This window comes from Xyrauchen texanus, chromosome 23 (genome assembly GCF_025860055.1).
Source record: "Xyrauchen texanus isolate HMW12.3.18 chromosome 23, RBS_HiC_50CHRs, whole genome shotgun sequence".
In the NCBI taxonomy this organism is placed as follows: domain Eukaryota; kingdom Metazoa; phylum Chordata; class Actinopteri; order Cypriniformes; family Catostomidae; genus Xyrauchen; species Xyrauchen texanus.
The window spans coordinates 36,735,501-36,762,724 of record NC_068298.1 but is presented as its reverse complement, the minus strand read 5'-3'; the positions used below and the strand labels follow the sequence as shown (position 1 = coordinate 36,762,724).

Here is a 27,224-nt window from a genome sequence, read left to right as displayed (position 1 = left end):
TTTTTAGTGTGTGTGTGTGTGTGTGTGTGTGTGTGTGTGTGTGTGTGTGTGTGTGTGTGTGTGTTTGCTGTACATGCGGTTCTCCATTTTAGATCTTGCCCATGCATGATTGGTAACTGCTCCTCTTTTCTTTCTCTCTTTCTCTATTTTTCCTCAGCCATCCGTGGCTTTTCTCCACAGCACAAGATCAAGAGTTTCGCGGAAGCGAAGGGTCTGGACCGTATAAACGAGCGCATGCCCCCACGCCGAGACGTGGTCAACAGCGTGGGGCTCTCCATGGGCAAGATGAACATGGCTGAATCAAATGGCACAGACGACAACAGCAATATCCAGTGATTCATCTCGTCCTCCTCCTCCAGTCTCTTGCTCGCCCCTGCTCCTTCTGCCATAATGCAATTCTACCCTCTCCCCTCATTTTTACTGCTACTGTCTGTGTAGCAGACGGATTCTGCGATATATTTAGACTGAACTCCCTGTTGATGTTCAGCGGCCTCAACAACAAACATGAGATGGACAGAAGAGATGCGTTGCTATTCAGAACATGAACACAAAAATATTTGTAAAGGCTGGAGGAGATCATGGGTGAATTTCAATGATGGGTACTGTGGGAAGGGAGGCTACTCAAAGGGTCGTTCAAAATGAAAGTGAGCCGCTAAGTCCCTTGGGCCCTTCCGCAAAGCTGTTAGTGAAGGGTACATGTGATAGTCACTTTAAGGAGGTAATTTTGCAGTCCATGATCACATGATTACATCCTGAAGGGGGCATTCTCATACAGCGCCGCTTAGAGGACTGGGAGGGAATTTATTATTTGTAAAAGTTTTGCATTACCTCATAATATGTTTTGCATTCTGTCGCAATAGTTTTGCTTTCCCTCGCAATATCTTTATCCTTCACTTACGAAAATGAACCATGGTTTCACTACAGTTAACCACCTATGTTTACTTTAGTGAAATCATGGTTGATTTTTGTAAGGGATAATTAAGTTATTGCAAGGCAACACAAAACTTATTGAAAGGGAACGCAAAACTGTTTCAGAAAAAAACATTTGTCCCCTGTCCTCTAAGGGGATCCATCTTCTTGTAATTCATTTTGAAACCTGAGATAAATTATTTGAGATGTTACCTGGTATGTAAACCAATTTAACCCAGCGGGAAATATTTCTTACATATTTTCATTAGTTTTTTACATTCAAAACAATATTTTTGCCTGTTTTTAAGATTTTTACATAACAAAATTCCATCAAATTGAATCGTTTAACAAAAATAATTAAATAAAACTGATATTGTTTTATTTTTTTATTATTATTTTATCAAAGATTATTCCATTCAAATTGATGGAATTTTGTTATGAAACTGAAAAGCGTGATTGTCAAGCTGCGAATTTGAATTATAGACACAAAGAGGCTGTATCTGATGCAAAAGGTTTACTTGCCACAACAATCTTAACAGCTATAAACACGAATTTTGCTGCTATGCTACCTTTAAAGGTAAAATTATTCAACATAATGTGATGTGTGTAGGCGACAGTAATGCCCAGCTCCCTTCATAGTACTCACTGAGTGAGTAGCGCATAGTGATGCTCACTTTCGTTTGGAATTCGCCTAAGGCTGTCAGGAGGGAATGATTGATGATTGATGTGTGAGTTGCATGATGGGATATGTAGTTCAATGGGCTTCGTAAAGGAAATATGAACATGTGAAAAGAGGGCATATCCTGTTGCTTTTCACAAGACATCTCAACATTTAATCACGTGCAGAATATGAACTAGATATCTATAGTTACATTTTACTAGTTTAAATGCTAATTCTTGATATCAAAAATGGAATTTGAACTAGTAAAAAACATGTTTGATATCTGTAACTCCATTTTCACTATTAGAATTTCACAATGTCCTGTCTTTCACTCCTGTTCAAAATGCAATTACAGATATCTATAATTCATTTCTTACTAGTTGAACGTTCAAATACACATATCACCTAGGTACTTATTACTAGTTAAAATATAACTTTTAATAATAATAATTACATTGTTAATAGTGCAAATATCCATTCTAGATATCAACAGTTGATGTACGGTTATATACTGAAATATACAGTAAATATATATATATATATATATATATATATATATATATATATATATATGCACAAGTTTTTAAAAATACCTTACCAGTTAAAATAAAAGATATCTGAAATGAACATTGCCACCAGAGAAAACCAAATTACAAATATCAAAAATGAGCATTTTTACTAGTTGTAATTTAATTGGTGATATCAGAATCGGCATTTGCACTAGTAACAATGCACTTATTGCTAACGATTATTATAATTTTAACTAGTAAGCAGTAGTCCTAGCTAATATGTGTATTTGGAATTTCAACTTTAAGAAATGCATTATATATCTGTATTTGTGTATTGAACAGGAATGAAATTCTGCTAGTAGAAATACAGTTATAATACAGTAATTTAGCTTTTTGCTGGTTGAAATTCCATTTTTGATATCAAGAATGAACAGATTTACTATTGCAAACCTAATTGCTGGTATCAGTAATTAATATTTTAACTAGTGAAAATGTAATTACTGATATCTATAATTCATATCCTGCGCATAATTAAATGTCGAAAGGGCTTGGGACAGTTGCTTTGTAAGAGATGTTTATTTATGCGTGTTTGCACTTATGGGTGTGTGGGCAAAATGTGTTATATATAAGTAGGTTTTCAAGAATGCTTTCTGTTCTTTTTCCAGGCCTGCTGTGGAAACTATAACATAAGAATACTACTGTATTTACTCTTATTGAGAGGAATGTATGTTTGCGTTTATGTAAGTGTGTGTGTATGAGATGCTTATAACCATTTACTTTTAAAATTCTCTTGCCGTTTTATGTTTCACAACTAGTACTCAATATATAGCAGACGGCAAAACAAAACTAATGTTACACTAAATAACTTCACACGGGTTATTATTATTAATCTGCAAATAACAGAGATTTTTATTTCTTGTAATGCCCCTCATGCTGTTCAGCTGAGTGCTCGCTGCATCGTGTAAATCTGCTGTTGTCACGTTGTGCCACGGTTGCTATGGAAGTACTCCCTGTGTCCCGCAGAGTCTGACACTTCCCCGCCTCCTCTCCCTCCGTTCCAGAGCAGAGCGATGGGAATATTCATGTGTGTGTGTGTGTGTGTGTGTGTGTGTGTGTGTGTGTGCATGTGAAACAAGGAGGTGATGTGACCTGAGGGATTGTGTTAGGCCATCTTGGATATGTGAGACTTCAAACGGGTCCTTGTGACAATGGGTGGTTTCAAACAGGTCCTTGTCCTGTACAGGTGCACTAGAGAGAACAGATGTCCAGCTAAGCATAATTCATGGGAGTTTATTTTGTATATAAATGCCGTATATTTTTAAGGGACATTTTTTTTTTTATTGTTTATTTTCATGTTTTTCTTTAATTCAAGCTATTTACTTATTTATTGTTTGTTTGTTTACATTGCTGTACAGGTAATTAAGCTCCAATGAGGTGTTAAACCTTGTGCTTTTGGGTTTCTTATTTATTGATGTACAGAAGATATCCAGTAGTGTGAAGGAACATATAATTGTGTGAAAAGACATCCGGGCTGCCAAAGCATGACTGCATGTTATTTCAATTGTAAATCGAATATGGAAACACCTTAATGTGTCTCACATTTTTAAGGAAAAGTATATTCTGACCATTATTCTAAACAATATGCTATTTATTTATGATTATGGTTATAATTATTAAGAGTTCTGCTGGTTTATTCCACTTTGCCTCATCCCTGTTTTGTGCTTTACTTTATGAATAATGAAAAACTTTCATGTTTTCTTTGTGATTCTATATCTTGTATTTTTCTCTGGAGCTTCATTTTGAGCATCATGATTTCCTGATCTACAGTACGGACAGTGTGAGCATGCCCTATGGGACAAATCTCTTTTTTACTCTTGAATAAAATATGCATGAACTTTTGGAATTTCCATATTTATTTACATTGCATTTCCTCGAATGTATAGTTTCACACGTCAGAGGATGAAATCAGCATAGACAATAATGTGTGCTCCATGCTAACTGATCACAACCCAAAAGGCACTTTATGAGTAAGATGTTGTACAAATTCAGAAATAGAAAGTCAATCTCATGAAACATGATATACAGTATATACAGTACTTTACCCTAAATTCACAAGACAAAAATGTTGTTTAAAAAAAATCTTGTAATATTATGTTAATATAAAAATCTTCCTGATTTGCATAAAGAAACTGAAGCCTGCTTTTATTACCATAGTTAAGTACATCTTCAACCAATATTCTCATTATTGAAATGTGTCTAAGCATTTTACTTTTACTGCTACTTTTATCATAACTACATTCTTTTTTTTATTTTTATTATTTGTAATTGCAGCCATGTGTGTATTATAGCAAGACAATAGTAATACATTTAGTGAAATATGAAATATCACTAGGATAATGGCAGGCCAAATTGACATTTAATCATGTGCAGGATATAAATTGAACATAGAAACAATTCAGTTTGCACTAGTTCAAATGCTAATTCTTCATATCAGCAATGGAATTACTACTAGTGAAACTGATCATTTTTGGTCTCAGTACATTTGCACTAGTAAAAGTGTGAATTCTTGATAAAAAAAAATGTAATTTCTAGTAAAAAAAGAAAAAAAACTTGTGCCTTTCCACAAGTAATGAAAGTTTCACATTTGCACTAGTAACAACATAATTATTGATATCAAAAACGGACATTTTTACAAATACATAGCTGATCTCTGGAATTATAGATATCTGTAGTTCCCCTTCTGTCACTCACTCGACGTTGTGTCGATTGTAGTGACACAAGGGGTCTCTTCTGAAAGCCTCGCTACCTCTGAACTTGAACTTGAGAATGCCAGACAGATTTTTTCTTCAGAGCCGAATGGTTGTGTGATCAGCGAGCTGTGTGACACACGACTGCTTCACCCACCTCTGCAACAGAGTTTACAGTTGGATCTGACGGCGCATTCCAGCGGCTTTCTCCTCTCTGCACGTTTGATTCTGGTAAAAGAGCAACATACACAAGCGAGCATTGAATGTCCTTTGAGGACACGTCTTTTTTAAAGATGCCCTTCCGCCGCTGTGTAGTTCCTGGATGCGGTCGATTTCTCTCCTCTTCTGACAGTCATAAAAGCTGTCTCGTGTGCCTGGGCTGCGAGCATACGCAGACAGTGTTTTATGAACGGTTTATGTTCTCAGTGCGAGAGCATAGCCATGGCAACGTTGCGGTTGCGGCTTTCTTTTCTCACGAGAGAAAGTCACTTCAGCCACCCCCCATGTCGTTCCTTCTTCCCACGGGATTGAAGACGACCCGGCTGGCATTGAAGGCGATTCGGGGATGACGACGGGCTCTGTTTCACTAAATAACAGTGGGGTGGCTTGACAACCACTGTGTGTATTAACCACAAGTTACCTCCACCCAGTTTGGGCAGGTCGTGGTCTCCGCAGGGCCTTTTCCCCCTAAAAAAATAGGAACGGGAAAGGACGCCTTCCCCGACGCAACTATAGCGTTAAGATAGACCCAGCCTCTTTTTAACTCTATGACGAGAAACATAGAGCGAGAAAAGGCATGGATGGCCGGCTGGCTCCCATGCAAGTCATGTCACCTGTTCCTGTACGGGTATAGGGAACCTAAGAGCGGTATATGACACCTTTTATTGGGGGCATTGGGGAGGGTTACATGCAAACAACCCAGCTGCTTCTAGCATGCAACAGCCTGGCTCGGCAGCCACGTAACATGGGGTAGTGCATGACGTTTTTAAGTGGGACCCCTTGTGTCACTACAATCGACACAACGTCGAGTGAGTGACAAGAAGGGGAACGTCATGGTTACTGTTGTAACCTCTGTTCCCCGATGGAAGGAACGAGACGTTGTGTTCCGCTTGCCACGTCACTATCCCTACCACTGTAATGCGCCGTAACCGTATTCTCGGCTCCTCATTTAAAACCTGTCTGGCATTCGGAAACCCGTAGTTCTAATGCAATTAACCATGGTGGTACAACAGAAATGTGGTGTTAATATGATAACCATGCTTCATTTTGTGGTTACTATGATTTTACAAAAAAATCCTGTGGTGATACTATGGTTACTGTAGTAAAACCATGGTTAATTTTTGTAAGGTTAGATTTAGGGTTAGGGGTTAATGTTGGGTGTCTGTGGGACTCTGAATAAACACAATAACCACACTGCAGTGATGCCCACACTTTATGTAAGTATTTAATTAGATGTGCAAATGGTATCACTAAGTGCAAAGAAGATGCTTTTGGTTACTTAGTGTAAATATCCTCTGCCTTTTTTATATATCAAGAATATGTTTTTCTGTGAGTAATGGCTTCATTCTTTTATCATAAGAATGAATGTTTGTACTAGTGCAAATGTAATTACTGATATCAAAAATTAGCACTTTCACTGGTAATTTCATACCTGATCTCAACAATTAGCATTTTAACTAGTGTGTAGAGCCTTTTCCAGAAGAGGACATCATTGTCAATTGGGGAAAAAATGGCTTCCATAAATGAAAGTGAATCTGACAAAACAAAGAAAGGAAGATAGGTCGGAAGAGAGGCATGTCAGCAGGGACGGATTATGACTTGCAAAGGCCCCGGGGCCAATTATCTCCAAGTGCCCCCCTCCAACAGTTGTTGAGCGGGAGGTGTTTTTGTTTTCATGGCCAACCTTAAAGCCCAGGGTCCCCGGGGCAGTCAAGGGCCCCTGGTAGTCAAGGGCCCCTGGGCACTGGCCCCTTTGGGCCGATTGGTAATCCATCCCTGCGTGTCAGAGAAGACAGACAACCAAAAAAAGAGACTTAGAGCAACAGAGAGAGATAGAGAGTAGAGTGACAGAGTAAAGAGAGTAAGAAGAGAGATAAAACATCTGTTTTCTAATCACAGTATCTCCAAAGTTAATTCAAGGTAAGTTTTAGCACCATTGCTTAACTTTTATCATTTTCTTGCCTGATCTTCTGGTTTCAAAAGCATCAAGAATCTACTGTGTTAATGTTTAAAATGTGGGTATATATCTGTTATATATGTGTATCTAGGTGATAGTTTTATGGCAACATTTACATTACATTGCATTAGAGGGAGGAGAACCAATTCAGAACTGAAAAATATAGTGTATGAGTGTTTCATAAGCTGAAATTTAAGAGTGAACAAAGCACAATAGATTAGATGCAGTTTTAGGTGTTGATGTTGTATAAACTATTATTATTATTTTTCATTTGGTATGTGCCCTTCATTATTTATTGAAAGCATACGCTTGAGCAAGTATGGTCACATTTGTGCAACACTTGATGATTCGTGTTATCCAGCAGGGTAAGAGAATAAATCAAATGCATTCAATGAATGCAAGGAAATAATTTTCATGTTACTAATGTTAAATGACTGATATTAAGCATTTATAACATGGGAGGTAAATTGGCTCACAATTTGGCAGGTACTGCTTGAAACCTTTTATGCTTTTTGTTATAACCACATACAAATGATTTACAAGACATTTGTCAGTGAATTGTTCATCAACAATAAACCCTTTATAAACCCTTCACAAAGGGAACATTCATATAAATAGTTTCCAAAGAATGTGTAGCTAAGGATGTAGACATAAATGTCATGTTATTGGCATTGTCATGTATTCTCTTGTCCTGTCATTGTCTGTTGACATGAGTGCATGTTGCTTGTGTTTTCCTGGCGGCATGTGCTCATGTCAATCGTCTGTGTAGGTCATGTGTTAGTACGTGGCCTTGTTTGATTTCTTCATTGCCACGTGCTTTTCTATCTTGAGTGATACCCTGCCCTCTCTTGCCTTGTTACCTTGTTATCTGTTTCACCTGTTCTCCGTTCTAACGCCCGTTTCACACATACTCCGTTTGCAGTGCGTATGCGGTGCGTATGCAGTGCGTATTTTTTTCCGTTCCCATGTTAACAGGTTTGAGCTTTTACACTGCACACTGATGCAGTCCGTCGATCCGTTCCAGTTGCGGTGCGTATACAGCAGTGCAGCGATCGTTTACGGACCGAGTCTATTTTTGCTGTGCTGCACCACACTGAATTAAAGTGGCAGCGCATTGTTCACATTAAAATAGACATATATTGTCAAGAAACTGTAATAATTTCATCATATACGCATAATTTCAGTTAATGTGTTCTACAGTTACTAAATTACAGGGTCAAGAAAAACAAAAAAGTATGATTATAGTCCCAAAAGTTGCAAAATGGCATCATATATGATTCGATGGACGCACGATACGTTGTGGTTTGCCTTGTGATGTCTGCTCCAACCAGAGAAAGAACATTATCCATCTGTTCGGCACTCATCCGAAAGTACTTTAGGTGCCGGTCACTGTAAAGTCGAAGTTCTGAGACAAGCACCAAACTGTCTCCTGCCTCGTTTGACTGAGTGAACCCAAATGCATCTCGTTCTTCTCCTTCTTAGCAAAAGATATAGCGCGATAGTTTTTCTTCTGTCAACAACTCGAACTACATGTAAAACAAAGAATCACAATGATTCAAATGAATTTTCATACTGTTTCAATGTCTTAAACAATCTCAAAGTTAACGTTTGGATTTAAAATCAAAATTACTAATACATTTTTGATTTTGTGGCACACAGAAACTGAGGATCAGTAGCGCACTGCAAACGCAGCATATGTGAAAGCACTATAGCACGTGCTGCTCCTGTACCGCATACTCACCGCATACGCAACGCATACGCACCGCAAACGGAGTATGTGTGAAACGGGCGTAAGAGAATTTGGCCTGTGTGTTACCTCATATTTATACCCATGTGAAACAGTCATGTCATGGCTGAACAATTTAATGTTCCTTGTGTTTTGCAAATGTGTTTTGTTTTGTCAATTATGACCCCCTTCAATTAGTTTACTTCAATTAAAGGTTATATTTTTGTGAATATTTTGAATTAAAGATCAAAAGGATAAAAAATATAGACATATTTTTCACAGACTTCTTTGCTCATATTTACCAAGAGTGCCAATATTTTTGGCCACAACTGTAAATAGATATAATATAGACATGGATTGACAGTCATTAGTCACTGTGTGGAGTATAGTGGCTAAATTACAGGGGCAACAAGCAGAAGGTTGTAGGTTCAAGCTTCATGGAGTTTTATAAACAAGGTTCGGGAGGAGCAAGGTCATTTAATCCAACCAATCACATCGCCTGAGTGAGCGTATATAAACAGCTGCTTATCTCTACATCGCATCAAATCTTCCGGCATTACACCCCACCCATACTTAAAGATGTCTCAGGAACTCGACCTATTCCCCTCCGACGATGAATTCTCTTCTCCCCACAACAGCTCGTCGAACCCAGGATAATCTCTGTTTCCCCCAACGCCGTTCCTCAACCTCCAGCAGCGAATCGAGGCTGCCAAACCTCACGCTCGGAGACTTCTTCTCCCAGGCGCCGCTGCAGGATTCTCACTTCTACCACTCCCTCAAGTGTTTCACATTCCTCCTCATCGCATGCGTTTTCCACGCCAGATCGCCATTCCATCACCAGTATAGCTAATTGGACCATCAATGGATTACGACACACTCTAGCCATGACAGATATCACGTACCCTAAGCGTGCAAACAAAGCCCAGCTAATCGAGCTGCTCGTCACCTCTAAACGTGCCGATTCAGCCGTTTCTCATACCCCATCTTCACCCTCTAAATGCCCAAAATCGGCAGCCTATTACCCCAAATCTGCAGGAACCCTTCCTCAGCCATCCATCTCCAGTTGTAACCTCTGTGTTAGTTGGGGGTAAACACAGAGGTTTGGCACTTGCGCAAAGCCTCCAGTCACACAGCATGTGTCACTATACACTTTTCTCCATCCCCTCTACCTCTCCAAGCTTCCAATGCACATCTCCACCAGATAACAGATTTGTCTACAATGCAGCAAGCTAATCATCTGTCCTCCTAATTTTTCACTGCTCATACAGGCTATCGCACGCATCCCTCAACATCAGCCCTTCCAAACGCCTCTGCCACACAAATCATTCCTACCGCCTCGTTCATACCCTCTACTGCCTCCACTGGTCAATCCCACTCCAGAACTATTCCCTTATTTACTTTATCCCCCTTTTAATCATCATTCCAACCCCCACCCACACCGGAACAATTCCTTGCACGAGGCTACCTCAGCAAGTGAATCCAATCCCAAATCCTTTTCCAGATTTTCCCAACTTCTCAGATCGCTTGCCTTCATTTACACTGCAGACAGCAATACCTCGCACTATTCCTCCAAACGCTGCAGTTTTAGAACCCCTGCCAGTCTCCAAACATCTGAGCTTTCAAATTCTAGCAGGTACGGACAGAGACCTTTCTTCTTTACTTTCAAATATCCCTCATGATAATACGATCAGAACCATACATGGCAGCGAGTTCTCTGTTAACCTTAAATATCCCTCCCACTGCATTTCCCGCACGTTCGCCTTCACAGAATTTTGCACCGCCTTCGGCTGTTATACTGAAGTTATATGCTCTGCATTCCATCACAGACGTTGCAAGCTCAAAGATTATCTAACCTTCATCGCTGAACTATCACTATCTTATGAAGGCAGTCACTTCTTCACATCCCACAAACTATTTTCAGCTAAATGTGCAGCTAGAGTAGCAAAGTGGAACCAATGTCAGTACTTGGGAGTGCTAGATTTAGACTTACATAATAGTGTTCCTGGGACACAAGAGCATCTCATGTGCCGTCTGTAGGTCAACCCGTCAAATTCTTCCATCAAAGACTACCACAGCAGATCAGTAATACGGTATATTCAGTAGGTAAAAAAATTTACAATCATTTCAACTTCTGCGGATGCCACAAATCACTATGCCGCTTCCTGCACATCTGTAACTTCTGCAGAGGAGCTCATGCTTGCTCCGTTTGCCCCGTCAAACATTTTTGTATTGTCTGCTTTAAAGCATGGCTTCAACCCCGGGCTAAAGAGCATGCCAGCCTCAAACCTCATCTGCCACAATTTGCAATCAGCCCTCACCAAACAACATGTAGTAGATGACCTCCTCAGTAAAGAAGTTAAATCTGGCTTCATGATAGGCACCTTTGAAAAACCCCTATTCAAGAATTTCCATATCAACCCCATCGGAGTAGCAACTAGAAAAGTTTTAGGGAAAAAAGTTCTCATAATCGATCTCTCAGCCCCCCCAAAAATACCTCATCCGAGCATCAACAGTCTCATCTCTGTTAACGAATACTCCCTCCGCTATCATGATGTCGATCAAGCAGTTCGATTGATCAAAAAAGTAGGTAGGGAGGTGTGGCTTGCTAAAGTCCACATAACATTGGCATTCAAAAGTATGCCCCTGCACCCTGACTTTTGGCACATCTTCGGCATCCGCTGGAATAAAAAATTGTACTTTGCCATCCGCCTCACTTTCGGCTGCAAAATAAACCCAAAGATTTTGTAAATGCTATCTGAAGTGATCTGATGGATTCTGTCTAATAACTACACAGTACCTTACCTCATCCACCTGCTTGAAGAATTCCTCACCATCTGGCCTCATGACCAATCACATCACCTGAGTGAGCATATATATAACATAAATAACAGCCACTTACCTCTACATGTCATCAAGTCTTCCAGCATTCCCCCACCTCCCCTTTCTCATCCTACCTATTCTTAATAGCTACTCCAAGTCTGGGGGGGTATTTGTGTTCAGGTCAAGCCTCAAGCCTCAAGCCCTTCACCCAGGACAGCGAGCCACAAACATTTACACTATCCTCTAAGCAGGATTACATTAACTTGTGAACTACTGAAACATGTGCTCAGTCATAATGAGCCATTACCAGCACCACTTCACCCAAGGTTGCTCCAGGGGGACTATCGCTTTACAATAAATGTACTGTAAGAAGGTTGAATGTTTTGTCTGCTAAATCAGCCTATGCTTATTGAATATCGGAACTGCCCCAGTGGTCGAAGCTGGAACTACAGTTGTGCATATGCACAACAGTACTAAGAGCAAAACTGCGTCATTTCACTTACCATCCATCCAAATATGCATACTTCCCTACTGTATAGTATGCCAATGCAGTAGCATGTCCAAATCCTCTGTATTCATAAACCTACTATGACCTACTACATGTGGTGAGATTCTGAAGTGTGGATTGACTGGACAGTGGACACTTTCCTATCTCATATTGCCACAGGAAGTCATTCAAAACGCTGAAAGAATAAAAAAGAACAGTGAGGTTTTTTGGGGTTTTTTCTTTACCGCAAGTGCTATATTCCAAGAGAACTGTGACCATAATAGATTTCTTTCACTTTCTTCTGTGCAAATGCTGTATCTTGAAATCCAAAGATCAAAATGATATTGTGTGGCGTTAAAAGCGAGTTAAAGGTCGATACCAATAAATTATAACACTAACAAATACATTTTAGTTTTGGCTCTTTATTTCCCTGGTGTAGAACTCACAGCACACATGAGTCATTGTTGTTTGTATATTTGCATGTGTCTGTAGTCAAACTGTAAAGACAAATCAAATTTACAAATTAACATTCAAAATGTGGTTCTACATAAATTACAAATTAGCCATTATATTACTAAATTTACCAAGAATAAAGACAAATGTTGTCTTGCTAACTTGAAAGCTTGCACAAAGTTATCAACAAATAGTACAATAGCAACAGTTTCTGATTGTAGGATAAGACTGGCAATTCTACAATAACTGTCCATGCAAAACAGCAGAGGGCAAACTAGGTTTCACAGTTTTCACACGATATGCTAATCAGACGTCGCAAATTTGGCTGGGCAGAGAGAAGAATTTATAATAAAAAATTACTTACATATTGATCTGGTCTTATTAGAGCTGTGCTTGTTCCCGCCGTTTCATGTCTCTGGATTCACACTGCTGCCTCTAATTAAAATGTTATTTATTTGCTAAAGGTGCACTCAGTAGTATTGTTGTGGAATGATTTATTACCATGGTGAACAACATTTTTATTGCAGAATCATTAGCAGACAATGCTGGCAATAAACAATGGTGCAAAATACAATAAAATTGCATTTAGAGCAAAATACAGTAGCAGTACAGAGCAAATGAAAAGAGTATTAAGATACAACTTTCTCTTTCTCTAATTTACTGTACACTGTAATCTGTACATGTGTCTGTTCTTGCAGGGTCCTGCTCCAGTGGAGATCTCTGAGGTCTGTGGACTGGACTTTCTATATTGGCTGCCTGAAGTTTATCCTTCCAGGTACATTCCATTTGCACTCAACGTGTGAGGCACTACTTGTCAACCCCAAGAGGGCAGTAAAGACACACTATTTGCTCTCAAACGTCTTAAAGGCCATTGCTGCAAAACAAAGAATTAGAAGAGTGGTAGTTTTAAATATCTTCCTGAAGCTGGAAGTACATGTGAAAAGGGTGGATGTACTATGCTTGTCATAGCCGTAACCTAGTCCATGTATCTAAACAGCAAGGAAAATCTTCAGAATTGCATGGGCTTATGTATATTCTTGATAAAAACAAAAAACAGTCTTAACAGATAAAATATAGAGTCAATGAAACAAATGTTGATGATTGTATCATGCTTCTTGCATGGATCGAACCTTCAACCTTCTTGAAGGTTTTGTGGCTTTTACTTCATGCCTGTTAACATTGAGTTCATCTATATGCAATTGTACACCCATAAGTGGACAAATTTAATATCTAGTAGATATACACATTTAAAATGTTCAGTCTTTCTCTCCATCAAAAATGTTGATGACTCATTTTGTCCAATAAAATGTTCTCTAGAATAAAAATATCCCCTCCACCAATACCACCTGGCTAGCTTTCCTTCCTAAAAAGGAACGCCACTCCAGCTGCCCCCCACGTTGCTCCTTCTTCCCACCGGATTGAGGACGACCCGGCTGGCGATGGAGGCAATTTGGGGATGGCAGCGGGCTAGGTTTCGCCGAGTAAATCCCCTCGAATCACCCACCCCCCGGCACGCTTGTTGACTTCAGTCCGGGCTCGAGGTGAGAGCGGCCAGTCTGACTACTCCTTCGGACCCACCGAGCTGGATGAGGACTTCGCCACTGCATCGGAGAGCATCCCGGCGTCTGACACGGAAGACTTGTGTCGTTTGATGTTTTTATGGGCCGTTGGGGAAGGGTACGTGCAGTCTGATGCAGCCTGCTGCTTTGGCACGCAACTGCCTGCCCGCACCTGCATCAGCAGCTCACATACATGGTTCAGTGTATGGCGTGATTGAATAGGGACACCTAGTGTCGCTTCATTCGACACAACGTCAAGTGAGTGACAGAAGGGGAACGTCTAGGTTACTATTGTAACCTCTGTTCCCTGATAGAGGGAACGAGATGTTGAGTCCCCCCGGCCACGACGCTGCACCGAGCCACTGTAACGGCCGAACCTTATTCTCGGCTCCTCAGTGCAAAACCTGAATGGAAAGATGCACGATTCCCTCCTTTTATACCCGTATGTCCGGGGAGGAACATGCAAATTCTGTCTGCCAATTTCTCATTGGCCTTTTCTCAAGTTCAGAAGTAACCGAGGCCTTCAAGAAAGGCCCCTAGTGTCACTACATTCGACACAATGTCTCGTTCCCTCCATCAGGGAACAGAGGTTACAATAGTAACCTAGAAGTTTCCTACTTTTAAATAAGACTTCGCTTGGTCATTCATGTGCTCAAAATTCGTAATTATGAAATTTCCTACTCCACTTGAAGGGCGCAGTAATTTTATGAACATTTTAGGAGTACACTACCATGCTAGTTCAAAAGATAGCTACGGTAAATTCATGTACATTTAGGAATAGAGTAGCATGCTAGTTCAAATTAGCAAATTCAGGAGTACACTAGCATGCTACTGTAGTTTAAAAGCTAGCATAAGGTAAATTGTTAACATTCAGGAGTACACTAGCATGTTCAAATGCAACAAAAACAAGTGTACTACCACTACCAGGATGAAGGACTTCTTCAAACAAAATAACGAGTGAGCGATAACAGAGTGTAAGACAATTCATGCACTCAATGGGTGCCTCTTGCCAAACATAGCTGAAGGGACAGAGTTAGAGTTACATGGCTCCAATGCTGGTCAGGCAAAACAATTGTAATTAATAGTAAATGTGGTAACTAGCAAAACTGCTTTAAAGACAGCACCTTGCAAAAATTAGTTGAATGCTTTCCCATGAACCCACACTGTGTGATCATTATTTGAGACAAGTGATGAACTGAGGTCGGCTAATGTGTGAAAGCTACCAGTAACATATTGCATGCATTTGAAACGTCACTTGCGTCAGTTTAAAAATGGTGAATGCTTTCATGTCGTAAAAAAAAAAAATCCTTTTGGGTCGATACTACACTTTGAAAATTCAAACACTAAATGCTAATGGCTAAGTGGATAGTGGATAGAGTAAGTGCCCAGTGTTTTCCCAATGTTCATGTCATGCAGTCTCTATGATTTAAGTTCATACACTAACAAACGCTGAGGCGCCTTTGCCGCTGCACTCCTTGCCATTTTTCTGCAACTGAAGAAATGACGCATGCATACTTAGAAAATCCAGCAGAAACAGTATACCATCCAGGAACCTTTGGAATTCTATTTTCAATTTAATTTGCTTTGGGACACACTAATCTTAATCTTACATTAGTGTGCATAACTGTGAAGCTGAACCCAAACATTGAATGCCAAAAGGCATGCCTGCTTCTGGCTAAGAAGTGTACTGCCATTGAAACAACATAAATCTTACCATCTCTTTGTGTTTTTGTTCCTAGACATACTACTAGGTTTTGGAATATGTCACACCACTGCTAACACTGTATCAGATATCCCAAGAGAGCAGTGCAGGGTTTGGAGAGAGAGATTACTGTTCTACAGAACTCTTAGACAAACTCTGGAAAATTCTCTAGAGTACAGGAATCATTACTAACTTGTCTTGCTCAATGGTGTGGATTTGGTTGACCACTACAGGAAACCATGCAATGGGATTCGAAACAAGCATCCTTTTATTCACTTTACTCATACACTACCAGTCAAAAGTTGACACTTACTCAATCTTTTTATTAACTATATTTCACATGTTGCAGTGTGTTATTTTATGGTTTGATGACATTGCTATTATTCTGGTGAAGTCATCAAAACTATAAAATAACTAATGGAAGATTAGGAATTGTGTAGTGACCAAAAATGTTCAACAAATTACAACTCTCTTGGTGCCTGGGTAGCTCAGCAAGTATTGACGCTGACTACCACCCTTGGAGTCGCAAGGTCGAATCCAGGGTGTGCTGAGTGACTCCAGCCAGGTCTCCTAAGCAACCAAATTGGCCCGGTTGCTAGGGAGGGTAGAGTGACATGGGGTAACCTCCTCGTGGTCACGATTAAGTGGTTCTCACTCTAAATGAGGTGCGTGGTAAGTTGTGCATGGATCGTGGAGAGTAGCATGAGCCTCCACATGCTGTGAGTCTCTGTGATGTGATGCAAAACGAGCCATGTGATAAGATGCATGGATTGAAGGTCTCAGAGGCAACTGAGACTTGTCATACGCAACCAGGATTAAAGTGAGTAACCACGCCACCATGAGGACCTACCAAGTAGTGCTAACTGGGCATTCCAAATTGGGGGAAAAATGGAGAGATTCACATGGATCCAGTCCAAGAGTGGCCTGAGGAGAGAGAGGTTCCTCCAATCCCAAAAGGTGTGCGAGGTCCCATTCCAGAAGAGCCGTTGAGCAGCCACCCCAGATCATTATGATCAGAGCCAGTGGAGACTACTGATGATTACAACCCACATTGCACAAGGAGATTCTCTTGAAACTACTGTGGAAATAAAAGTGAATTTTGAGCTCACTCGTCTGTGTTTGGCTGCATGTATTTATTCTCCTGTAAGTTTTTCAACACCACCCCCTATTTCCTATCGTTTTACACCATGGAGATTCTTCCTCCACTATTCCACTATGACTAATGTTTTCCAAAGTTATCCACATTAAATCTACTGTAGTTTTGGGATGAACACTTTACAATAAGGCTTTGTTAGTTTACTGCATTAGGTGCAGTATCGTGAACTAACAATAAACATAAGGCTTTATCTATTTTATGATTAATTTATTAATCAAGGTTAATGTTAATTCATAAATGTACTACTATTCATTGCTAGTTCATGTTAGCTCATAATGCATTAACTTATGTTAACTAATACAACCTTTAATTTAAAAAAAAGTATATGTTGAAGGTACAGAGCCATGTGATAAGATGCACGGATTTCTGTGAATAATTATTTGCCCCATTCTGATTTCTTCTGTTTTTGTGTATATCGATACCAACAAAATCTAATATAAAACAAAGGCAATCTGAGAAAACATAGAATACAGTTTTTAAATGATAATGTTATTTACTGAAGCAAAGAAGTTATCCAATAACAACAGGGATTGTGTGGAAAAAGTATTTGCCCCCCTAGTTACTAAATCCCCAAATCTATGAAACTGCATCCATAATGGCGTTCAGCTGGACTAGACTCACCCAGACCTGATTACTGCCAGCACTGTTCAATCAAATCAACACATAAATAGAACTTTTTCAGCTGCATGAAGTTGGCTATCTCACCCTGTAGCACACTATTCCAAAGGTTGAAAAAGGTGACTGAAATACATCAGCCTCTGGGACTCCAAAGAACCTCGGTGAGAGCCATTCCCAGTGCTCTCTAAGTCCTCATGGTGGCGTAATGACTCGCCTTAATCCGGGTGACGGAGGACGAATCTCAGTTGCCTCCACGTCTGAGACCGTCAATCTGCGCATCTTATCACGTGGTTTGTTGAGTGCGTTACCACTGAGACATAGCGCATGTGGAGACTTCACGCTATTCTCCGCGACATCCACCCACAACTCGCCACATGCCCCACCGAGAGCAAGAACCACATTATAGTGACCATGATGAGGTTACCCCATGTGACTCTACCCTCCCTAGCAACCGGGCCAATTTGGTTGCTAAGGATACCTGGCTGGAGTCACTCAGCACGCCCTGGATTCAAACTCGTGACTCCATGGGGGGTAGTCAGCTTCAATACTCACTGAGCTACCCAGGCCCCCAGTTTGTCTGTTTTTTGGAGTCCAGCAGGTTTCTACCGAAAATCTGATTTAATTTGAGTAGTGGACTGATAAAGTGATTATTCTGAAAAAAAAATAAATAAATAAAATCCATTAAACATATAAGAAATTTAATAGAGGAAAAAAAGGTTTTATATCAAATAAGACTTTGTAAAGTGTTAGATATCCCAGGTCCAGATGGGTAGACATGCACATGTGTACAGACTGAGGGTTCATCCATGAAGCAAAAACTAATGCAGCTGACAAGAGGACACATCTGTCAGGTTTTAATTAGACATTGACAGATGAACAATCATTAGTTTAAATCAGCTTATGCGATCAAAATAATCAAATAAAATGATATAATATTCCCCATTTGCTGATCACAAAAGGCTTTGAAATTAATAAATAAACTAAACATATTAAGTAAGTTAGCAAGTCCCTCATTGTAACCCAAATTTGTGCTTTTTTAAACAAAAGGAGGGACGAGTCTAAATACATTTTTGTATGCCACATTTTTTATGCCACAAATGCTGTCGATTGAGCTCAACTTGTATTGAACCCGGAATAATCCTTTAAAGGGTTCTATCACTCGCTTCATATTTGGAACCGTTATGAGTTCCATATAGAACCTTTTACTGTATAAGGGTTCAATCAAAAGAGTCAGCGAAAATGTTTTCTATAAAAACATGGATTTAGTTTTGGTTTTATTGACAAAATATTTCAGAATCTTCAAAACTACAGAAGTGCTGTGTAAAACGTAATAATTAATAAAGTAATATAATGTACAATTATTTTAATGTATGAAAGTATCTTTGTTTTTCTATGGACATTTTTTGGCATAAATTGGTCTTTTGAGTTTAGTAACAATAGAAATCTGTTCACCCACTCAGAAATATTCTGTATAACTTCTCAAAGATTGTTCTACGGAACTCTCCTTTAGTTCCTCATTACAGTATCGTAAGATGTTTTCTACTTCTGCATTGTGACGTCACAGCTGTGCCCAAGAGCTATGGAGTCAGTTAATGACAGATAACAAAGCTGAAATCACGAGGAAAAGTCTCACATCATGACTCACAGCCTGGCAGCCAACAAGTTGTTGATTGAAGGTCTGTAAGTCTGAACGTGTGTAAAATCATGTCACAACTTCAGCACAATGCAAGCAAGCAAGAAGTATTTTTATCTGAGTTAAAATTATATTTCATTAAAGGAATTGTTCAGCCAGAAATGAACATTCTTTCATCATTTCCTTGCCCTCATTTTGGTCCAAATCAGTACAACTTTACAGCAGCACAGTAGCACAAACTATATATTTTAATATTAGTTAATGTATCAGGTATCATGAACTATTAATGAACAATATATTTTTATGATAACTATTAGTAAACATTAATTTTTAAATATTATTGTTCCTTGTTAGTTCATTTTAGTTTATAATGTATTAACCAATTCTTTCTATATATTAATGTATAAATTAATACATATAATATATTAATACATAACTTTTTTAATATGTCCAATTAATGTCCAATTAACATTATCTAAGATTAATAAGTGGTGTAAAATTATTGGTCATTGTTATTCCATGATCACTTATGTCGTAAACAAATGTTAACAAATACATCCTTATTTGTAACCAAGTGTTACCACTTTTTCTTTCGAGGAACACAAAATGTAAAGTTTTTAAAAATATCCTTGTCACTCTTTTCCATTTAATAATAGCAAAAGGAGGCTGCGGCTCTCAAGCTCTCAATTGACAAAAAAAAAAAGCACCATAAAAGTAGTCTGTAGGACTTGCGTCCTATATTACAATTCTTCTGAAGTCATTCTAAATCTTTTTTTGCCATTTAATTAAGTTAATATAAAAATTCACCATTTTGTTTCCACTAAAGAAAGTCATGCGGGTTTGGAACGACATGGGCATGAGTAAAAGATGACAACATTTTCATATTTAAGGAAGAAATTCAGAATTAAACCCACATTTTTACACTTAAAAAATTCTTAAGTAAAATGTGATAATTGTAATAACTGTGAGAAAAACGTGTGTAATAAAAAAATAATGTGTCTTTTAGATTTAGGGCTGTCTATTCAATGTGTTAATTTGTGCATTGTAATTTGGTAATTTTAGCACTTTAAAATTATACCCCTGACCTGTATGTAAATTCTGTAATAAGGATTGTTCCCACACAACACAATCAAACAGGAAGTTGGCATGTTGTTGGCATGTTGTTTCCAAAAGTTCCGGTATCCCGGCCACATTATTCTGACATACCGACAAGTGCCATCTCCTATCAGACATGTCTGCATCAGCTCCAGCATGTTTAACTTTCTCTGTGGTGCTACTGGAAGTGTGTTGCGTTAGCAGTGTGGGGGACCCAGGATTGGACCCCACATTGAAACCAGCAAGTAATAATCATGTTTTTCAGACATAACCGGCAACAATGTTGCTCATGGGCTTACTGAGTTTATATAGGATATACAGTAAACATCAACTAAATAGTAAGGTTAGGTAAAGGGTTTCAGTTGATGTATTAATTCAATATAATTTGATCATAACAATACAATGGACCCAAAGAGTGTGTAAGAGTGGAAAGATTTTATCTGCGGGTCATAAGGGGCATTCTGCTCTTACAGAATGAAGAATATTTAATTAGCAGACTTGCTGAACAGGATCTGACTAACTGCAGAGTTAGTCTGTCTGGTCATGTGAGTCTCACCTGTGAATAATCACATCTCGTCTTATACTGTCTGAATCACAAGCCAATTTGTGTGTTTGTGTGTGTGTGTGTGTGTGTGTGTGTGTGTGTGTGTGTGTGTGTGTGTGTGTGATGTCAATATATATTGATTACTTCAGACAATATTATTACTATTATTAATAATTAATCATTTCTGTACATCTACAAGTCCCTTTAATACTTTTACACAGCACTATTTAGAGAACTGCAAAAACTAAAAGTTTAAAAGATTAAAAAAACAAAAATATCAAAAAGTCGAATGTCAACAGTGAAGTCAGATAAATTAAGCCACTTTTTAAAAGTCTTCTCAATGTTAGGCTGTGTGTGCTTGTTTATGTATTTAATATAACATATTAAGTTAACTAATCAGAGAATAGTAGTACTAACGCAAGAGTCTGGTTGGGTTGCATGTACTTCTGCATTCTGATTTGATGATTTAACCTCTCTTGGGTTTGCGTAATATCGCCCCGCCCACTATCACCTGATGCAACGCATAGCGGCCAGTATAAATACTGCCGGCGTGAGGGAAGAAGTCACATTCCAACCTCTAGCATTCATGGAAGGAACAACGATAGTATCTGTGGAGAAGCTGGGCGAGCTGTTGGGGAACTACTCGGAGGAAATAACGTTAAAATGGTCTACACTCAAGCACTGGTGTTCGGTAACGGGATGACCGTCAAGTGCGAGCAGGAAAACCTTGTGGAGGGTTTGAGGTTTCTCCAAGATATCAAATCCGACAAAGAGAAACTGAAGCCCTGCGGCAGACTCATGAAAGCACAAAGTTCATTAAGTGAGTTGCTTAACTTTCTAATATGAATGTATCTTTTTATTATGTCTGAATAATGATTTATTTTTATATATATATATATATATATATATATATATATATATATATATATATATATATATATATATATATATAATTATTCCCCAAGTCATTGCCACACCATTGAGGCAACTTGTAATGTGACAAAATGTAGTATCCTTTTTATATATATATATATATATATATATATATATAATTTTAAAGTGACAAATTGCCCCAGTCTTCCCTAATAGCTTTTTATTATTATTATTATTATTATTGGCGGGAGTTTTGGCACAGTCTCATGATTAGTGGTGCACATTGTCCCAGCTTTCTCGATTTGCGACATCATAAAATTCCTGTTTTAACTGCTCCGATCAACTGATGACTATGACTATGTACTGTTTCCTCATCCTATAATCTAATGAGCATCAGTCACTTTCAAATGCGTAAAGTTTCCTTCCTGATCCGCTAAGACTTACTCCTCATTATTTCTGCACAGGTCTGGGATCTGAGTGCAGTTTGGAAGATGAAGCAGGTGAAGAAGTGTGTCTTCAGCTTGATCTCTCCAAACGCATTGAGAAGTGTCTCTTTGATGCCAAAGGGGCGAGTTTGCGCTGCCAGGAGCTGCGTCTGCCTAGGCGCATGACCGCGCGTGTGGCTGGAGACATCCTGCGCGCATCCGTGGACGAGCCATGCGGGATACGAGGCGCCTTAATCCACATGTTCATGGAAAACAAGGGCACACTACTGAAGCTGGGCATCGTGACACCCGATCAGAGTGTCACACCCACCTTTGAGCTGTCAGTCATCTTACAGTCTGACTTGAACGGATGGCCACCGCTAAGGATCCTCTTTGGAGGCGGTAAAGTCTTAAGCATCAAACGGGAATACCGGCTGATCAGGCGGAAGCTCTACTCATCGGCCACTCCAACTGTACTCGAATTTTATTAAGATGGATTGACATTGGAGTAAAATGACAATGTCTCAGGAAAATTTTCATCAAAGTTTTGCACAGTATTTCTCACTGTTACATTAATTTATTTCCGAGTTTACGGAATCTTCTAAAAACGCGTGTAATAATTTATAATAACTGTCCAGAATAACATGAACTATTATTTAAGCAATATCATACAAACACAAGAATATGGAAGCCCCTTTCCACCACATGGAGAGAGAAATCTGACTAGTCTTTTGACTAGTCAGAATTATGAGAAAAGTAGTCTAGATGTATACGATATTAATAATTATTTTTATCTCAATTATAACCATCATAACTTTTTTTAATGTCAATATTTACTTTCTCATTATTTTGACTCCTCTTATATGACTTAGTATCTCACAATTATGACTTCAAATCTAATACTTAGAAGATCATATACATATAAAAGTCTAAAATATCATGGAAATCTCGATTCCGATATATTTTCGCATATGATCTTGCCACTTTATAATGAAAGTTTTTGATAAACGTTGCTATATATATGCTATATCTTACATTTTTGTAATATTGTGCCACTTGTTTTTGGTCAGATGAAACCCAATGTTTTGTGACATAAGTTGAATATGACTGTGAAGGGCGTTACCACTACAGAATGTTCTGTTTTGATTCTTCAGTATTGTTTGCACAGATGTTGAGGGATATAGGAGGGTTCATATATGAATCACTTCACCACACTATATATATGTTGACATCACTGTATATTATCTCTGTGTGTTTTGTAACTTTAAAATGAAAGGGACAAGCTGGCATTGTCTCCCAGTAAACCAAAACTACTGAATCAGTTGTAATTTATTTTTAAAGCACACCGAAAGTTTAATAAATTATCCTTAAACCAAAGACTATGAGAACATATTGTTTGACCCAAAACACAGTATATCAGCAGACTGTTTTATTAAAACATTCACAACACATGATACAAAAACACTGTAAACAGAAGACCCTGTACAAAACTATATGTTATTTCTAAATGCACAGATGTCAAATTAAGTTCACTTTAAGAAGACTGAAACACAAAGCCCAACAAAATGTATATAGTACAGTGGGCCTTTAAACTGCACTCCAAAGTTCAGTGTCTATCCTGCCTATGCAAAATCAAGGTTCAAGAAACTGAGGGCTTCAACTCTATAGAAGGAAAAAAGCCTTTTTTATTTTTTTAAATGGAACTATTCCCTAGCTACCACCAACACATGACAGAGTGTTGAAATAAGGAGATCATAATCTTCGTCTTAAATGGCTAGTCATTTTTCGTTCCTGTTTTAAGAGAGTGACATTCTGATTTCTAACCATCCTGTGGTCATGATGGTGGTACATTCCACATGAAATTTAAAAGGCCAGTTGTAAAAACCCATATGATCGTTTTTGACTTTTAACCTACTCTTATGTCAAATGAACAAGTGTTGGTCAGTTTGACCTGTCCTGTGAGTCTGAGGACACTAGACCAGTTTTTCAGTTCTATCAATGGACTAGAGAGTTCTGGAAAGATGTTCTCCACATAAAAGGCTCAAGGCCTTAAAACATCTGTTTGTGTCCAGTGTCCTTTTGCCCATGTGCTGAGAAATCCAGTCGTAATGACACTGCACCATAAAGAACTGCTGAGTCAAACTAAACTTAACCAGAACTTCTTTAAGAAACATAAATATAGTCTATTTTAACTTCCACGTCAGCAGCAGTGAAATGTCTTGGTTCACTTTTTCATCTTCATATCGGCCTCTATTGCACTGCGGCGCCCTCTGGTGCCCCCATCCTGTAAAAATAGAAAAGCAGGGAAGATGTGATCCAATCAAAACACAGTCCATCACCCAGTGCCCTAACACACCAGACCATCAGTGCCAGGGTCGGATTGGATATAAAGAAGAGACACAGTTGTCCGCTATCATGCCCATTATGATATTAATAACAATAGCCAATTAAATAAATATTTCCCCTTTAAAATATTTGATTAAAAAGGCTGTTAATTACATCATATGCAGATTAATCCAATTAATCGCATGTATAAATATTTTCAGAAAAAGGCCCCCAAATAAAAATCTATATTTAAGGATTAAACAAATACAAATATTTATATTGAAACAATATATATAAACTCAGCAAAAAAGTACAGTGTCCTTTTTCAGGACACTGTACTTTAAAGATAATTTTGCTCCTCCGATGCCATTCTCAATGCATATTATAAGTGAACCAAACTATCAAGCATCTACTTACTATATGCTCACATATAGACCTTTTTCACATTTCTGTGTTTTGGAATGTGGAACTAAACTATTGCAGTAACCTTCTATAGCGGTGAATGAGAGACCACAGCAACTATTATTTTTGCTTCCCATATGCTTCAACAGCAAATAAATAAATAAATAAAAAAAGCACTACTACATTTACATATATTTTCACATAAGGAATTCAAGACAGTGATGGATTACACCAGTCAGAAGAGATATGACACATTTACTGTCACATTCCTGCAGCAGCTGTATAAGAAACCCCATCACAAGATAAAGCAAGAATGTACACTAAATCATTTAAGTTCAGCATGACAATGCCACCAGTCATACTGCTCTTTCTGTGCATGATTTCCTGCAAGACAGGAATGTCAGTGTTCTGCCATGGCCAGCAAAGAGTCCGGATCTCAATCCCATTGAGCACATCTGGGACCTGTTGGATCGGAGGGTGAGGGCTAGGGCCATTCCCCCCAGAAATGTCCTGGAACTTGCAAGTGCTTTGGTGGAAGAGTGGGGTAACACTTCACAGCAAGAACTGTCAAATCTGGTGCAGTCCATGAGGAGGAGATGCACTGCAGTACTTAATGCAGCTGGTGGCCACACCAGATACTGACTGTTACCTTTCATTTTGACCCCCCTTTCTTTAAGGACACATTATTTCATTTCTGTTAGTCACATGTCTGTGAAACTTGTTCAGTTTATGTCTTAGTTGTTGAATCTTTTTATGTTCATACACATATTTACACATAACACATTGCTGAAAATAAAAGCAGTTGAAATTGAGAGGACGTTTCTTTTCTGCTGAGTTATATATATATATATATATTTCAGATAATTAAAACACAACATGATTGTGGCAGACAAGTAAAACATTGACTACTAGACCATCTAAAAAAAGATACATTATTTCCATATCATTGAACATAAGCCTATTATTGACCTATAGTCCACAGCGATCCATTTTGCATTTAAATGTGTAAATCTGTCCAAGATAGATTTATTCGAAGGGCTTTTCTAAAGACGCGTCAATGTACACCTGCTTCATATTGACACTTTTGGAGCATCTCACTTTGGTTGCATTGTGTCATAAAGATTGCATTTTTAGGATGTTGACTTATGTTGAATGTAGTTCGAAACTTGGAAAAACATGTCCCAAGACCCCTGCATTCGGAATTGTGCTCCGTACAGCAGTTTGAATGCAAGAACGCGTCCCTGTGTTATCGGCTGTCAGTTTGGTTTGTTGCAGTGATGTTTTTATTCGTGAATGATTCATGAATGATTGAACGAATCGTTCTTGTTCACCTCCATACACTGACTCATACTTCTTGTTCACTGATGCCTTTCCCTTTTGAAGCCATTGAGCTCACTTTTGAAGCACGAGGCTGCTTTGATGGCTTTTCATGTCTGTAAAGACTGACTATAGTATGAGCCAATTGCATTTGAGTGCAGGCTGAGTAAGCCCCATCACTGAACTAGTATTTGAGTCTGGATGAGATAAGACATCGTTAATGAAAGAACTGAATGCACTGATAAATTCGTTCAGGAACTAATAAAATTAATCAGTCATCTTGTTCATGACTGATCTGCTGACCAGCTGAACAAGAGGAGAGCAATCTTGTTCAAAAAGAAAAGGGGCTGGACTAATTATGAATAAAAGTGAGTGATGACCACACATCAAAATGACATATGGACATTATTGAAACTCATAATTATGTTTTGGGCTAGAATAGTTTTTTTGTGCTTATCAGTTCCAAGTATGATAGATATGCTTTGTTGTCATTTGTGGGGAAACACTTATGATGCTTAAACACTCAACACTTTAAGTCTCGCTGTAGAATTGAATCTTCAAATCTTCAAAAGAATCAAATGGCTGAAATGAACCAAAATCACCAGCATATTTTTTTTGTACATCTGGAGTTGCGCTTACTGACCCCTGCTGAATGAGATGAAGATGGTTCAAGCTTGAATTGCGCCGATGGTAGTAAAATTCCTAATTACGGTCCAGGGACACGATTAATTGTGTATTTAAATATAATTAAACGCACTGAATAATGTGTTAAATCAACAGCCTTTATGATTAATGTGCAATATATTTAATATTGAATATAAAAAACAGCCCCATAATGCTTCATTTCTCAATGTCTCACACGTTCAGCCTTGGCATCACTTAAAGATGTTGGATCGAAGCAAGCATGGCCAACCATCTTGGAGCAACCAGCTCTGCCCAAAGAGAGAACTGCAAGTAGAATTATGTGTGTGTGTGTGTGTGTGTTTGGTAACAGAGGACAGGGAATATCTTGTGATCTTCATCCAGGATACTTACAAAAAGAGAGAGAAGGAAAGCAGGAGAGGCCATGGAAAGGCTGTCCTGTAGA

At 38.6% G+C, this 27,224-nt stretch overlaps 3 protein-coding genes across 9 annotated transcripts in view; 2 read left to right on the top strand and 1 right to left on the bottom strand.

Moving 5' to 3' along the window:
- LOC127663521 (protein phosphatase 3 catalytic subunit alpha-like) overlaps nt 1-2,060 on the top strand; it is a 79,581-nt gene extending 77,521 nt beyond the window's left edge. For all 3 annotated transcript variants that reach the window (XM_052155136.1, XM_052155134.1, XM_052155135.1), the window contains one exon: nt 158-2,060. In XM_052155136.1, the coding sequence (XP_052011096.1) occupies nt 158-336 (179 nt within the window). In that variant the 3' untranslated portion in view covers nt 337-2,060. The remainder of the gene's footprint in view (nt 1-157) is intronic.
- A 19,297-nt stretch (nt 2,061-21,357) lies between these two features.
- LOC127617212 (DNA damage-inducible transcript 4-like protein) lies at nt 21,358-23,464 on the top strand. The gene is made up of 2 exons (XM_052089143.1): nt 21,358-21,615; nt 22,133-23,464. The coding sequence occupies exons 1-2, from the start codon at nt 21,459-21,461 to the stop codon at nt 22,582-22,584; spliced, it is 609 nt and encodes a 202-aa protein (XP_051945103.1). The 5' UTR covers nt 21,358-21,458; the 3' UTR covers nt 22,585-23,464.
- A 37-nt stretch (nt 23,465-23,501) lies between these two features.
- LOC127617108 (bromodomain-containing protein 8-like) overlaps nt 23,502-27,224 on the bottom strand; it is a 39,960-nt gene continuing 36,237 nt past the window's right edge. For 3 of the 5 annotated variants that reach the window (XM_052088997.1, XM_052088999.1, XM_052089000.1), the window contains 2 exons: nt 27,173-27,217; nt 23,502-24,377 (listed from right to left, as the gene is read on the bottom strand). In XM_052088997.1, the coding sequence (XP_051944957.1) occupies nt 24,318-24,377; nt 27,173-27,217 (105 nt within the window). In that variant the 3' untranslated portion in view covers nt 23,502-24,317. The remainder of the gene's footprint in view (nt 24,378-27,172; nt 27,218-27,224) is intronic. The other 2 variants (XM_052088998.1, XM_052089001.1) reach the window with 1 other exon arrangement.